Source organism: Phyllopteryx taeniolatus, chromosome 21 (genome assembly GCF_024500385.1).
Source record: "Phyllopteryx taeniolatus isolate TA_2022b chromosome 21, UOR_Ptae_1.2, whole genome shotgun sequence".
Taxonomy (NCBI): domain Eukaryota; kingdom Metazoa; phylum Chordata; class Actinopteri; order Syngnathiformes; family Syngnathidae; genus Phyllopteryx; species Phyllopteryx taeniolatus.
Window position 1 is genome coordinate 3,914,644 of NC_084522.1, and position 15,413 is coordinate 3,930,056.

At 45.0% G+C, this 15,413-nt stretch overlaps 2 protein-coding genes across 10 annotated transcripts; both read left to right on the forward strand.

Moving 5' to 3' along the window:
* The first annotated feature begins 239 nt into the window (after window positions 1-239).
* Window positions 240-9,789, forward strand: brd2a (bromodomain containing 2a). 6 transcript variants are annotated; one of them, XM_061760613.1, is made up of 13 exons: window positions 240-1,603; window positions 2,287-2,372; window positions 3,182-3,488; window positions 4,642-4,779; window positions 4,861-5,011; window positions 5,324-5,523; window positions 5,952-6,482; window positions 6,855-6,983; window positions 7,186-7,380; window positions 7,464-7,717; window positions 7,941-8,260; window positions 8,448-8,573; window positions 8,969-9,789. In XM_061760613.1, exons 3-13 carry the CDS (start codon window positions 3,210-3,212, stop codon window positions 9,094-9,096), a joined length of 2,451 nt encoding a protein of 816 aa, XP_061616597.1. In that variant the 5' UTR covers window positions 240-1,603; window positions 2,287-2,372; window positions 3,182-3,209; the 3' UTR covers window positions 9,097-9,789. The 6 variants fall into 6 exon arrangements, with proteins under 6 accessions (XP_061616597.1, XP_061616596.1, XP_061616595.1 ...); XM_061760612.1 differs by having other exon boundaries at window positions 240-2,372; XM_061760611.1 differs by lacking the exon at window positions 2,287-2,372.
* A 140-nt stretch (window positions 9,790-9,929) lies between these two features.
* Window positions 9,930-14,155, forward strand: hsd17b8 (hydroxysteroid (17-beta) dehydrogenase 8). Of its 4 annotated transcripts, none has more exons than XR_009786170.1 (9): window positions 9,930-10,518; window positions 11,371-11,573; window positions 12,216-12,332; window positions 12,396-12,491; window positions 12,647-12,732; window positions 12,810-12,894; window positions 13,122-13,476; window positions 13,879-13,953; window positions 14,036-14,155. XR_009786170.1 is itself a non-coding variant. In XM_061760752.1 (9 exons), exons 1-9 carry the CDS (start codon window positions 10,473-10,475, stop codon window positions 14,053-14,055), a joined length of 771 nt encoding a protein of 256 aa, XP_061616736.1. In that variant the 5' UTR covers window positions 9,930-10,472; the 3' UTR covers window positions 14,056-14,155. The 4 variants fall into 4 exon arrangements, 2 of the variants coding, with proteins under 2 accessions (XP_061616736.1, XP_061616737.1); XM_061760752.1 differs by having other exon boundaries at window positions 13,434-13,476; XR_009786169.1 differs by having other exon boundaries at window positions 13,122-13,953.
* The last annotated feature ends 1,258 nt before the right edge of the window (window positions 14,156-15,413 follow it).

Consider the following 15,413-nt stretch of genomic DNA (forward strand, 5'->3'; position numbering starts at 1 on the left):
CACGTGACTTCCCCTCCCCCACCCTACCCCAAAGAATGGGAGAAGGGCGGACATGTTGGAGGGAATGTATTGCTTAAAAAAAAAAAAAAAAAAAACGTATCGAGTTGGGAGACCAGAAGATGTGAAGACAAGTTTCGCTGTATTTTTTGGATTAACCAGTCGACATTTGTCTTTGTTTTAATCCTTGATTTTGGGGGTATATATATATATATATATTTTTTTTTTTTGTTACAAAATCTATCATTCAAAACTTCACGTTTGATCACAAGCTGTTTTCCCCCCCCAACAGCCTTTATATCTTTTTGTTGTTTTTGTTTTTAATATTGCATGTTTGAGTGACATTGTTGGTCGTGTGTAACCTTGGAGCGTGTGTGTGGGGGGGATGGGCGCATGTGATTGGGTAACCATTGACACGTTCGACGGAATTGTTGTTGGGTGGTTTTGTCTAGTTTTCCAACATTTTGGCGTTTTTGTGATGTCAAAGTAGCTATTGAATAGAATATTCTGGTGTTGGTGATGGCAGTTGTTTAGCAACACAGCGAAATGTTTTATCAGGCGTAAAATAGATTAGAAGTAGTTCCAAGATGGTGATTTTAAAAACTGCTGCGTCATCTTGTTATGTGTGCCCACCCTGTCTTTGAATTACGCTTCTACTTTCATGATGAAAGTCGCGTTAATCGCCACTTTATTCTTTTTTTGAAACGATGTCGTGACGCACGTTTAACAGTTTTTGCTAGTCTAACTCTTTGTTCGCAGTGTTCGACGGTATTTGGTCCTTTTGTGTCTTTTAACTTCTACAAAACACGGCTGTCGATGCAGTTTCGGTTCGCTTGTGACACGCAGAGTTTGTTTGAAGGTGTCTTTGGAAAGTTTAATTGGGATACCTGAGCGTAATTCGATGATTTAACCTCTCGTCGTCGTGCTTAAAGATGGCGACCGGCGCCCCTCAGCAACTGATCTTCTGGTAAGTGGGGAGAGGCCCGAAGCTCTTTGATTTGCTCGTCATCCCGCGGCTTGACCAATAGTATTGCAGATGAACGCACTGAAAGCCCGCGTTGCTTGCGCCTTGGCCAATCGCAGCCTTCGTTGACGTAATTTTAAGACCTTCAAGTTTAGAGGCGCTTGGAACGTCCTTGCAAAATGTCCTAGTGCTCTCGTTCACAAAGAAGTGTACACATAATTTTGAAGAAGAAAAACAAGCAGGAGCGATTAAACGTTTTTGTGCGACTCGCCCTACAAGTCAAGGAAGTGCTTTGAATGTTTTCGTCTTCAAAGTCTTCACAAGCCGTTTCAGGGTGCGGTGACGTTGACTGACAACGCGAAGAGCCAATCGCGACTCAAAGGGCGGGGACGTTTTCAGCACGCGTGGCCAATAGGGTGCGTCGTGGGCCTATAAAGGAGTTGGCGTAACTAGTCAAGCGCCATTTCCACGAAGCGGGAGGAGGGTCACGTCGCCACTGGAGGGAGTCGATACAGAGGAGGGGAAAAAAAACAAAACAAAAAAAAACGGGAAGCGGCACGGAACCGGATGCTGGTTTGAGTGTAACAAAACCCAATCCGGATCCATCCTGATGGATATGGCCATTAACCCGCTGATTGACAGGTATCTACTGGTAAACTTGACCTTATGCTTCACATCGGAGGCGATATTTTGCAACTTTTGTCACGAATATTTTATTTTGACGAGATGTCGCCGATGCCGGCGTTCTCTCTCTCTCTCTCTCTCGTTCTCTCTCTCTATGTGTTTGTGTTACGCACGGAGAAATTGACTCTCACACGGGGAATGTTGCCTCTTTGATAGGGCTCGGACGCGGACTTAATTCCTAAAATGTGTGCGAAGTGTCAGTTGTGCTGGCCGGCGCCATGTTCGCAGCGCCGCTGCTAGCCTTGTTAGTTAGCAATAGCGCGCAGTAATCTTGCACTGTAATCACTCGTCACTATTGTGACCCATATGTTCCGGTTCCAACGCGCGGAACTGTCCTGGTGGCGTTTGACGCAACGACAAGTTCAAAACGTCCGTGTTTATGCCCCGTCGCCGGTGTTTCGTTTGCTTCAACCGGTAAACGTTTACGTGTGAAGCTAATGATGCTACTAAACCGCCACCGGACTGGTTTGTGTGGTCTGTTGCCACGGTTACAGCGCCCAGTGTCACTCAAACTACATTAAGATGAAACGCAGTTACTTTTATTTTACTACTACCAATATGTCGTTAACATATCAGAATAGGTACCGAAGTAATTTTTGTAAGGTCTTGGATAAAAAAATAATAATAATTGCCTCCCGCAGATTACCATGACCTGGATGCCTGAGAATCTACACAAACAATTTTTAGCGAGCTATTTTTTGTTTGTTTGCTTGTTGACATTGTGAAAGTAAGTTAAAAATGAATTATGTATGTTATATGGCCAACAATGTTTACGCCCACTGTTTTCTAATGTTGTACCTTTTTAAAAAAAAAAACAAACAATAAAATAAAGGACACTAACTGACAAATGTTTCCAAAGGCTCTATCATTCAAAAATGGATAATAAATACTACCAGATTCGGTGTATTTAGCAATTTTTTTGTCCCCTTACTATTTTCATCAAACGCAAGCTAAAGGATAAATAATTTTTTGCCCCCCCTCAGTGATGCGCAATGACATCGCTGTGTGAAGTACTTAAACGCCGCTGTTGAAAGTGTTGCTATAAACACAACAACAGCACTATTCAACTCACCCAGCTAGTCGTGCGTGTCGAGCAAGAGTCACGAGAGGCAGTAAGGAGTCAAGGGAAGCCACGTTGCGGGTCAAAGCGCCACTTCCTGTGACACGGGTAGCGCCGCCCTGGCAAAAAGCCAACGGGGATAACTAGTGTGCACAAGATGACATCCTTGATCCTGAGGCATTCCTCTTGGGAATCTCAAGAACTTTCCAGTCATGGCTGTAATGTGGTCATAGAAACCCTGTGTAGGATAAACACTGGTTGGTGTGTACCTGCTGACAGAGAGTTGTGCGCTGGACTGGTCCAGGGGGCGCTGTTTGCTCAGAATTACTCAGCGGGAACTGATGTGTAGACTCACAATTTGTCTCTTGCATCATGTGATGTTTCACTTTTGAGTTTTGACGGCGGGTCAAAGTGAAGTGGAGACAGAGGTCGAGTATTAAAGGCCGTGCTAAGATGCCACACTCTGCTCTCCGCAGCTCCCACGGTGGGCTAGATGTTGGCCTAATGGGGCTCACGGCACTGGACCAAGGTTCCAGCACAGCTGGAAAAAGGATCCGGAAACCGTCCCTGCTCTACGAGGGCTTTGAAAGCCCCGGGATGCCCCCCCACAGCCAGAACGCGGCCCCTGGCCTCCCACAGTCCCTGGTAAAAGACTCTGGCCGACGGGGTAAGATGACCAACCAGCTGCAGTTCCTGCAGAAGGTCTTGCTCAAGTCGTTGTGGCGTCACCACTTTGCTTGGCCCTTCCATGAGCCCGTGGACGCCGCTAAGCTCAACTTGCCCGTGAGTATGCGTAACAGCGCTGTCTAGTGGGGAAATGTTTGTCTGTTTAAAGTCGGGGTAGGCAAAACATGTCCCATGGGCGCTATTCTCAGATTTAGCCCACAGAAAATTGACATTATCAAGAGAGGAAATATTTGATTCATTAATTCTCTGCTTTAGTGGGATTGGTTCATTCAAATGCCTTTTGATAAATTAGATCAGGGTTGTCAAACTCATTTTTGTCACAGGCCACGTCGTAGTTATGACTTCCCTCGGAGGGCCCCGCTACAACTGTGAACCCATATAAATGAAAGATGAGCTCAAAATCTGTAATTACAGCCGGTATACACAACACATTGAAGAATAGCCAGTTTTGAAATCAGAAGCCTATAAAAACATGTTTTTTCACTTGTACATTTCTACAAGGGCCATTGGTAACAAATAAAAAAATACTTGCGAATATCTCAATGGTATTACACCAGAACACAATGAAATTTTTTTAATTTGCTTTCGCGGGCCGCATAAAATGATGTGGCGGGCCGGATCTGGCCCCCGGGCCACCAGTTTAACACCTGTTTGATGTTGATGTTTCATGTATTTTATATTATCTCGGGTTGCAAGAAAAAGTTGTAATGCTTAATGACGTTACACTGTTTTAAAAATAAAAAAATTGAATACTGTATTTTGAATTTGAAAAAAAAATGTAAAAGAAATATTAGTCACATTTTTGTTGATTTAAATGATACAACAATGATACTTTTTTTCATTTAAGAAATGAAGTAGAAAACAACCCAAACTTGGTTTTTCAAAATGGATTATTTAAAATGTATTTTTTTAAAATTCCAATTACTAATTTATTGTAAAGAAATAGTTGGAAAATAAACAATTTTTAATATAAATTAGAATTGTTTTAAATGTATTTTTAGTGATTGGTTATGTCTAAATAATGCTACTATAATTAATTTTGCCGTTTTATTTCCTTCCTAAAACTGGTTAAGAGAACGTATTTTATTCATATCTCATTAATTAGATTATTTTTTTATTATTGAGTAATAATAGCGTACTTTAGCCCGGCTGGCTGTTGAAAAATCCAATGTTTGTGCCCACGCGGGGTTTTCGAGGCACTCGCCTGCCGCGTTAAGTAGAGTTGACTCTTCATGCGCGGTCTCTTCAGGATTATCACAAGATCATCAAGATCCCGATGGACTTGGGCACCATCAAGAGGAGGCTAGAGAGTAACTACTACTACAGCGCCAGTGAATGCATGCAGGACTTCAACACCATGTTTACCAACTGCTACATTTACAACAAGGTGCGAATGTGTGTGTGTGTGTGAGACAAACGAGACTCGAGGCCCACAGCTCATGCTTTCCATGTGGTTTGTCTCTCGTAGCCGTCTGATGACATCGTTTTGATGGCCCAATCCCTGGAGAAAGCCTTTCTGCAGAAGGTGGCTCAGATGCCCCCCGAGGAGGTGGATCTGAGCCCCCCCCCTCCGCGCAGCAGAACGACCAAATTGGGCAAGAGGGGCCGAGGAATTACGGGTGAGTTGTGGCCGACGCGGGCGAAACGGTCTGATGACATAAAGCGGCTTCGTCAAACTTTTTGCCATTGAACATCATTTCCACTTAGTGACCTTAATAAAATGAATTCGGAATCATCTGGGAATTTGTCTCTGGTAGTTGGAGTTGTATCAGAATGGGGAAAAATATTAAAGTGGTAGTTCATCAGAATGTCGGAGTGAACAGTGGCAGTCATCCTTGATTTCAACGAAACGACCTAAAATAGAATAAAAGCATCGCGGCCCCCGGTTTTAAGAAGCAGTTGATTAACGTTGTTCCGTCTTTGCTTCTCAGTCTCCGGAGGCATCACCACCGCCCACCAGGTGCCCGCTGTTTCCCAGTCGGCTTACTCGCCGCCCACCCCGGAGACCCCCGAATCTATCCTCTCCGTGCTGCCGCAGACCATCATGGCCAAGAGTCTGGCCCTCACTCTGCCCAACGAGCACGGCATCCCCACCATGACCGGCCTGCCTCCCACGCAGCCCACCACCAAGGTGCGAATCGCCACCGGCAAGCGGCGTTCTGGAGAAAATCATTCAGCATTGGATGCACGAAAAAGTTGACAGATTGGCACTGTTGCCAAAAATAAATGAATCAAGAAAAGAACACAATTTGAGTGTGAGGAGACGTCAGACTTGGTATTATAAAATAAAAAATACATAAGGTTTAAGGAAAATGTGTCACTTAATTTGGAATTATTATTATTTTTTTTAAATTAGAAAATTGACATTTTCCAATACGTTACAAATTTTCAAATCTGCAGTGTATTGGATTAGTTTTTAGTAGGGCTGAAACGCTCGAGTGTTTCAATTGCATGAAATCAGTGGAAAATGTCCAAATATGTAGTATGGACATCCCAGACTGGATGCTTTCTTGAGAGAAGCGGGCCTCTGACACGCTTCTCGTTTTCTTTGGACGACAGAAAAAAGGCGTGAAGAGGAAAGCTGACACAACCACCCCGACGACGGTGGCCATGCCCATCATGACCTCCATGGGCGTGAGCGGCATGGGCTTGGGTCTGGGCAGAGGGCACGACTCCCCGCTCAACCTCACCGCGCTCGGGGTGGAGCACGACTCCGGCCTGAGCCTCGGCCAAGGTCTAGGCCTGAGCCTCGGTCTGGGTCTGGGTCTCAACCAGGGACTGGGCATGAACGTGGACCACGGGCAGGTCATGCTGGGCGGCAAAGCGCCCGGCGGGTGCAGGAGAGGTGTGAGCGGGCGTCCTATCAAGCCCCCCAAGAAGGACTTGCCCGACTCCATCTTGCCGACCCCGGTGCGTCGCAGCAAGCTGACGCCGCAGCTGCGCTATTGCAGCGGTGTCCTGAAGGAACTTCTATCCAAGAAGCACGCCGCCTACGCCTGGCCCTTCTACAAGCCCGTGGACGCTTCCTCGCTGGGTCTCCACGACTACCATGACATCATCAAGCAGCCCATGGACCTCAGCACTATCAAGGTACACCAGCTTGTGCCAGCTAGTTTTTCAACTTAAATGGATAGATGAGGCTCGGGAGGTGATGTGTGAAGTTTCAGGTCTTTACCTTAAAGTTTCGAGCAAATTCCAAGTTAGTGTGGAAAAGATCGAGTCGAGCAGAGGCCCAAAAATTCATCTGCCTATTTTAATAATCGATAAACTTAAAATGGTCCAAATCATCTGATTTCTGATAATATTCTGATTTGTGTAGTCCTATTCCACAGCTTCAGCCCAACTTTTCCTTAATTTTTAGCCAAGAAAGTCCTGAAATTGGGCACTTCAGACCTGAGTCGAGCCCACCAACCCCCTCCAAAAATGGCTAACACGAATCCGTGTGCACATTGTCTCCCGCAGAGGAAGATGGACAGCAGAGAGTACGTTGACGCTCAGCAGTTCTCTGCGGACGTCAGGCTGATGTTCTCCAACTGCTACAAGTACAACCCCCCCGATCACGACGTGGTGGCCATGGCTCGGAAGCTCCAGGTAAGCTCAGGTGGCAGTTTTTGCTTTCACGTAAAGCAATATTTTGACAGGCTGGCATAGCAACAATACAAACTTGCAACTCATCGACACGGGATGTAGTTGTTGGCTTGTTTCTCCCCAAGGAGGTGGTCCCATCTTTGGGTCACGGAGACGATGACACCCAAAGCGTGTCGCATGCGTAACGCTTTGACTCGTCCCGTAGGACGTGTTCGAGTTCTGCTTTGCCAAGATGCCCGACGAGCAGCCGGCGGCCCCGAGCTCCTCGTCGTCCTCGTCGTCCTCGTCCTCCTCTTCGTCCGAGAGCGAGCTGAGCAGTGAGGAGAGCGAGAGCGAGAGCAGCCCCAGCTCGGACTCGGAGGAGGAGCGAGCCAACCGCCTGGCTGAGCTGCAGGAGCAGGTATGCGGGGAAGCGTCAGGAAAATGAGCCCCGCGGCCGTGTCGCCCCGCCGTTTTCTGACCCGCTTGCCGCTCTCCTCCCAGCTGAAAGCCGTCCACGAGCAGCTCACGGCCCTCTCTCAGGGCCCCATCGTGAAACCCAAGAAGAAGAAAGAAAAGAAGGACAAGAAGAAGAAGAGGAGGAAAAGCGAGAAGCATCAGAAGATCGAAGAAGAGCTGCTCCCCATCCGGCCGACCAAACCGCCCAAAGCTACCAAAACGCCAAAAAGCAAGAGCAACAAGGCGATGGGCATGATGCCAATCAAGAAGGCCACCAGCAAGAAAAACAACAAAAGCAAGTGAGTGCTCCCCCTTGTGGACAATGTCGGTACTGCTTGTAAGATTCATTTGCGCAATCTCGTGAGCCCTGCTGTGAATAGTGACTTTTTTTAAATTTATTTTTTTATAATAGCTTATATTAAGTTTTAATAGTTTATCATTTTCTATGAGGTTTTTTTTTATTTTTTTTTTATAACATACTAGTATATCAATGTCACAATTGTGTGACTGCTGCTATCTCAGGTCCAAAAAGGGAGGCATGATGTTCAGCATGCCGCCAGCCGTCGCGGAGCCCATAATTCCTCACTTTGACTCCGACGAGGAGGAGGAGACGGCGCCCATGTCGTACGACGAAAAGCGCCAGCTCAGCCTGGACATCAACAAGCTGCCCGGTGAGAAGTTGGGCCGCGTGGTCTATATCATCCAGTCGCGAGAGCCCTCCCTCCGAGACACCAACCCCGAGGAGATCGAGATCGACTTCGAGACGCTCAAGCCGTCCACGCTGCGAGAGCTTGAGCGTTACGTCATGACGTGCCTGAGGAAGAAGCCGCGCAAGCCTTACGGTAAGGAAGCGGCGCTAGGCCTAAGCATTGAAACACATTTTATCCATTACTTAGAGATTTGTTGGGGGGGGGGGCTTCAATTAATGTGGTGGGGAAAAACATTTCAAAGCTTCTTTTGTATCAAGAGACATAAAACGGAAAAACGGAGAGAGTCTAACCTGAGCTCAACTTTGTGTTGCCTTCAAAGCCATCAAGAACAGCGCTGGAAAGTCACGTGAAGAGTTGGCGCTGGAGAAACAACTCGAGCTGGAGAGACGGCTGATGGATGTCAGCGGGCAGCTCAACTCTGGGAAGAAGCCCACCAAAGCCAAGCGTAAGTTTTTTTTTGTTGTTTTTTTTCCTACTTTGTGTGCCTGTGAAGGTTGCAAAAGGGGTGAAAAATACCCGGTAAATGTCTTTGGGAAGTTAAAATGAGAGATTTTGGAACTATTGTTGGGTATCTTAATGGAAACGTATCATAGAGCATAAATATAAACATTGTTTTGCCACAAGACATTGTTTTCAAGCTAGCCATTAGCCATATTCAACTGACTTGCATGAAATCTGGTTCTTTTCGTCAGGATTATTACCCAGTTATTTTCCAACTATTTAAGTGTCTTAAATTTGTAAATTCCTGTTTCATTCCCATAAATTGCTGCTGTCAACGGAAAATGTCCAACTTTGAAAACGGAATATTTTCTCTTTTCAATCACCGCCGTTTTTTTGCAGTGGAGAAACCAACCACCGAGTCGAGCGCTCAGCCGTCACGTCTCAGCGCCAGCAGCTCCTCATCGGACTCGTCCTCATCTTCCTCATCCTCGTCATCCTCCGACACCAGCGAGTCCGACTCTGGCTGAGATGCAGACAACCCCCTCCCTTTTTTTTTTTTTTTTTTTTATTTGAATTTTTATTTTTATAATTTTTTTAAACGGGGTCTGTTCTGTGACCCCCACCCCGGTGCGCCACTCCCCGTTGGACCGGACCAGAACGGGCGGTCCGGCCGAGAGAGGCGGCGCCTTCCCTGGGGCAGCGTGAGGGGGGCCGAAGGCGACTCGTTTCGGGTCCGGGAATATGGCCGAGCTAGGCAGGCTTCATCGGGGGGAAATGCGTTGCATGTGTCTGGGGGGAGTTTGGGTGCTAGAACCAGAGTCCAAGTTTAACTTCTGGAGATTATTTTCCCTTCTTACTGTGCTCGCTGTCTTGACGGTGTGTGTAGATGTTCTGTACAGTTATAGAACTCATTTTCTTTTATAAAGAAGCATTTTACTTCTTCCCCCTGTGGGAACCGTCAACTTTGTGTGTATTGGCTTTTCAAAGACAAACGTGTGTGTGCGGCCTGCTGAAGTTCAATAGTTTTGACGCAGGCGTTGAAAAGTGGGCGCGTACTCGCACGTGGCGTGGCGCTCCACCCGTGTGAAGTGTTTTGATTAAGTCGAAAGTTGATTTCGCCTACCTACTGTTTTTGTTTTCCCCTCCTTTCCACCGTTACTCTGTACACTCGTTTGCTCCTTGTGACCAATTTGCTAATAAAAACAAAAGCTGCGAGGGCATCTGTGTGACATCTTTTGTGCGATCCTCTTGTTTTGCCACCGAAGCAGCTGCCCATGATGCATCACTCCGATGCTGCAAACCAACCAGTGCGCTTGATCCGCTCGCCGTCCGTGACCCTCGTGAGGGAGAGCCATATGGAAAATGGATGGAATCTTCAGGATGGTGGACCAGATTTAGTCTTGAGCCCAAAATAAGGATGAAACATTGTCGAGCTTGCTGATAAGAGCTCTACGATAAAATCTCGGGATAGAAAGACAGCAATGTAGTATATAACTTTTGTTAAATTTGCATTGGCAAGTTGACATGTTCATTCATAAGATTAGGTTTTGTTTACAGTGACTCATTTAATGAGATGACTTGTTTAGTTTTGTGTTAAGGAGTAATACACAACGGAATTGACTGAACAAATACACGGGTATGATGTTTTCAGAACGTTTTATTTAATTCATTTTAACGTTTGGTATAAAATGTATCATTTTTGGGGTGTGACCAAAAATAAGGGTCTGAAATTTTCTTCATGCTGTTTAAAATACATTTAATGCTTTAAGATAAATTCCATGTTTAAAATCAACTCCACGGTGTTAAGTCAAAAAATGTAAAAAAATCCCCTGCACACCCATCAAGACGTTTTTAGCGCCATCTAGCGGGCAACGGAGAAATTACAACAACACGAAAAAGCAACATGGCGACCACCAGGCGACTCGTGTCAAGGTTGGCGATGGTGACAGGTAAATAAACTCAAACCAATTAACGCCAAAACATAATTAACAGCCGTGCTCTCGCTGCAAATTTAATCTTTCAGTTGGGTCTTAGTTGGAGCTGTTTTAAGTTTTTTCTTCTGTCGGTCGTTTTAACGTCTTTAAACTTTCCGTAGCAAGCTTTCACTCTGCTTCTCCAAGAATTCTCGAGAGTAGCTATGTTACTAACATTTTCAGAATACCTATTTATGAAAATAACCAACATCATTGGATAGAGGATAAAACACGAATAAAACGATCCCTAGTTTGTAAGAATCGGGTTAAGGATCAATGATTTTATACCACCTTTCATGTCTCATATCAAATTTAAATCCGTGTAAATCATGAGGACATTTGTGACAGAAACCTTGACTCCTTGGTAGACAAATGCCCCTATGGTAGCCTTATTAGTTCCAAATGAGATGTTTAAACAAACCAATCTCAAATTTTTCAATTGCGTCCGCTCGAGCCATCTCATTATTCAGGTGCAACTGAGAGATTTGTTTTTTTACGCCGATATCGTCGAACATTTTCATCTTTGTCAGAACCACAGAAAAGCTCACCTGAATTGCACATTTCAAAAAAACGAGGCGGGAAAGGGATTTCCAAAACAACAATCTGAAAATAAATATTACCGTACGTAGCGAGATGAAAAGAATATCGTTTTTCTGGAATATCGTAACGCGCTTATCTAAAGGTTTAAGATCACACTCTCACCCTGAAATCACGAACTGCTATAGACTGGTCGTCATCAGTGTCAGGACAGGTGCGCCCCAAGTCACTTACAGGGAACGTTTAGACAACCAATGGAGTGGTCGCCATGTCGACGCTTGTTCCGTCCAGGTGGCGGCAGCGGGATTGGTCGCGCCGTGTGCCGGCGTTTGGCCTCCGAGGGCGCCTCGGTGGCGGTCGCTGACGTCGACGAGGCGTCGGCCAATGAGACGCTGCGAAGCCTGCCAGGTGACCTCATGGGTCAGGCCCACATGGCGGCGGCGGCGGATGTGGCGTCAAAAGAGAGCGTCAAGAACCTGCTTACAAGCATCCAGGTTTTTTTTTTTCCCTTATGTTTTAACGATATATATATACACAAATATATATATATTTTTTTAACAAAAACCCGATTTCTGATTTTAACAATGCTCCCCTCTTTGCTGATATATAAAACTAACGGCAATGACGTAATTCTAAACAACTTTTGCATCAACTTCCACAAAAATAGAAATAGAAACAGGCAACAGATGTAGAAAGATAATATAAGAATTCTCACAGGCATATATGCTTTATCCTCTGCGAAGATCAACTAAGATTACTGCAGTTTATTGAGGTGTGACCTCCATGTTTCTCCATGTCTGTGTTATACTGCCCCCAGGTGGCCAAACGTGCACAATAAGAAGGAACAGCACGTCCATGGAAAATATGATGTAAAAAATGTGCCAAAAATATTTTGTCATTACTGTATGCTTTTTTATAAAAGTACAATATAATGGCATGTTTTTGTTCTGTACTAAAAAAAAACATTACAAATCTAATTTTTTTTTAGTGGGGGCATTTCCATTCATTTCAATAGGGAGAGATGATTTGAGAATTAAACTCATATCTCAGGGCACCACTGCAAATAATGAAACGGATTCTTCACCCGGCCCTATGTTGTTGTTCACGGTGGCGCCTACCCCTCGACCCCCCCGCAGGCTCGCTACTTCCAGCCGCCCTCGGTGTGCGTGAACGCAGCGGGCATCACCCTGGACAACTTCCTGCTGGACATGGAGGAGGATGACTTTGACAGGGTGGTCCAGGTCAACCTGAAGGTAGGACCCCCGGCCGATCCCGTCCTTTCGTCCGGCTCAGTGACATCAGTGTTGTCTCTCCAGGGCTCCTTTTTGGTCATTCAGGCCGTCGCTCAGGCCCTGGTGGCCTGCGGAGCCTCCAAAGGATCCATCGTTACCGTGGGCAGCATTGTGGGCAAAGTAAGACGCTGCAAAGTATCCATCAGCCCCATTTGTTACTATTAAGTTCCCTTCAAAGACGCTATAAAAATCCGAGATATTATTATTATTTGTATTATTTGTGTCTGTTAACGTGAGGCGCTGGATGTTGTTCACCCGGGTGGAATATTCCGCAGGTGGGAAACTTAGGGCAGGTCAATTACGCCGCCTCAAAAGCCGGAGTGGAGGGTTTAACCAGGACGGCTGCCAAGGAGCTCAGTAGGCGAGCAGAGCGCGGCGCACGCCGGTGTGAAACATCAGGACACAATGTTCAAACTTTCTCGTCCTTGGGGCTTCCAGGTTTGGGATCCGCTGTAACTGTGTGCTGCCGGGGTTTATAGCAACGCCCATGACGGACAAAGTGCCCGAGAGGGTGATCGGCAAGGTACAACACACACTTCCCACTTTTCTTGAACATTAATACCTGTTCACTTCTAGTTTTTATTTATTAATTTTTGTAGTTTATTTTGAAAAGCAGGGGGGCATTATAAATATTGCTATTACCTTGATGTATGAAATCAACTCCCATCGCGTCTGACATCATATTTGAGGTGTTTTGAGTGTGAATGGTGGTTTGTTTGTGTGTGTGCCCTGCGATTGGCTGGCGACCAGTTCAGGGCGTACCCCGCCTCTCGACCCGAAGATTGCTGGGATAGGCTCCAGCACGCCCGCGACCCGAGTGAGGAGAAGCGGCACGGGAAATGGATGGATGGATGATTTGCTTTGCCTACACTGCCACTCAGTGGCCGTTGGAAAGAATGCAGTTTCGCCAAGTACATTTTTTAAAATCCCAAACAAAACGAGGTCATTTATTTAAATGCAAAGTCAGATATCAATCTGAGACTGAATTTGTGTGTGTGAACTAATGTTTTTATTAAATAAATGCGCCGTAACGCTGCATCTGGTTGTTGTTTTTCGTGTCAGATGAAGTCTCTGATACCACTGGGAAGGATGGGCGAGGCAGCAGGTCACAAACTTTCACAAATGTCTCCCTTTTTTGTTTTTGTTTTTGTTTTCTTTTTGCACCATACAGTGGTACCTTGACTTGCAAGTTAAATTTGTCCCGTGAAGAAGCTTCTAACTTAGTTTACTCAGCTATCAAATCATTTTTTTTTTCCCCACTTGGAAGAATTGAAATGCCATTAATTCGAAACAGGTTTGTTTTTTATATATATATATATATATATTTTTTTTTTTTCTTTTCCAAAGTCAATTGAGCAGTGACGTATCTGAAGCTCACCGCTTACTAAAATTTTGCCTTGCAACACAAAGCAAAATATCGACCAAGCGACGGTCTAGGTACGACTGTATTGTGGTTGAACTTTGCGTTCCCGTTCGTGTGCGTGTGATGTGCTCTGTCGTCCTACAGAAGTCGCTGACGTTTGCGCCTTCCTTGCCTCGGACGACGCCCGTTACGTCACGGGTGCCAGCCTGGAAGTCACGGGTACGAAATTTAACATCACGCACACTCTAGCCATCCACTTTTCTGCCCTCCCCCAAGAAAATGTTATGTCTTTCTCCTTCAGGTGGACTTTTTATGGGATAAACCAGCAGCCTGCTGAACAAATTTGTATGCCTTAAAGCGCTGGTGTCAAACTCCACAAGTTTTTGTGGGCTATTAAAGTAAATAAAGTGTGTCTACTTTGTTTCATGCTCGAGATTTATTTCTTTACACTTACACAAAAAAGAAACATACTATGACTTCTGATTTCTGATTCAGGCGGGGTACACCCTGAACTGGTCGCCAGCCAATCTCAGGGGGCACATAGAGACAAACAACAATTGACACTCACATTCACACCTATGGACAATTTTGAACACAAAAACTCCTCATCTTGGCCATCCATCTCACAGGTGTGGCATATGATGATTGAACAGCAATTAATGGTGATGTTATTGTTCCAGCGTTAGCGGCAGTTAATGAAAACAAATCCCTCCCTTTTTAATAAACCATTGTCACTCAAGTCAAACGTGCTAGCTGTTTTAGCAGGCGAAAAGTGCTAAATGTCTGAACTACAGCAGTTCACAACCATTATTTATCTTATAACATGACAAAAACCTGAAAAACTTTCAATAAAACACGTACTCACCAGAGATTCATATTATTTATAGACAAACTCCATCGTCCTTTGCTAGCTACTTTGTGGAAGTGGTGAATAAATCCTTCACCGGGTTGAAACATGGCAGCCAGTTTACAAATATTGTCCGAATTATTGTCACAATGCCCAGTTTCTTGAAAATGAATTTTTTTTTTTAAACCATTATTTCCGTCATGTTCGTCATCTTGCTCAGCCGCCAGTTTCACGTAAAGTTACGCAGGGTAAATCCACTCGAGGAGCTCGAAACCAATCAGAGGACGGAACAATTTCTAACGTCATGGGGGGGGGGGGGGGGGGGGGGGGGGGCTCTAGATACTGCTGTTTATTCAATGTGAAATCTGATTGGTTCAGATTAATCGCAAAATTTAAATAAATTAACTGGAGGCAGCTCAGTAAAGACACACAATGAAATGAACACAAGAGGCTGTTGGAAATTGATTTTATTTATTAAATGAACACCTCTGAATTAGAGATCCGTCAAAATGGCTTTTTTAATACCGATTATTTTATTTTATTTTTTTTACTCCCAAACGTCATCCTCACTGACATGTACATCTTCTGCTAACAACATGGCTGCGGATCTCGTGGAGTTGGTAAAAAGCGCAGTCAGTGTGTTGCCAAATTAGCAACTTTGTTTATCCTCGGGGGCTAGACTTAACATTAGGCAAATACAGGCAATCGCTTGGGCCCCAAGATTTCCAGTGGCCCCCCAAACATTGCAAAAAAAAAAAAAAAAAAAAGATTTAAATGTATCACTATTGTTTTAGTCTTAAGTCACATGCTTAAAAACCACATCAAAAATGCT

Coding starts and splice junctions, on each gene's coding strand:
- hsd17b8 (XM_061760752.1), top strand. CDS start 10,473: ATGGCGACCACCAGGCGACTCGTGTCAAGGTTGGCGATGGTGACAG. Junction 10,519..11,370: donor AAGGTTGGCGATGGTGACAG/GTAAATAAACTC, acceptor TGTTCCGTCCAG/GTGGCGGCAGCGGGATTGGT. Junction 11,574..12,215: donor ACCTGCTTACAAGCATCCAG/GTTTTTTTTTTT, acceptor ACCCCCCCGCAG/GCTCGCTACTTCCAGCCGCC.
- brd2a (XM_061760611.1), top strand. CDS start 1,572: ATGGATATGGCCATTAACCCGCTGATTGACAG. Junction 1,604..3,181: donor ATTAACCCGCTGATTGACAG/GTATCTACTGGT, acceptor TGCTCTCCGCAG/CTCCCACGGTGGGCTAGATG. Junction 3,489..4,641: donor CCGCTAAGCTCAACTTGCCC/GTGAGTATGCGT, acceptor CGGTCTCTTCAG/GATTATCACAAGATCATCAA.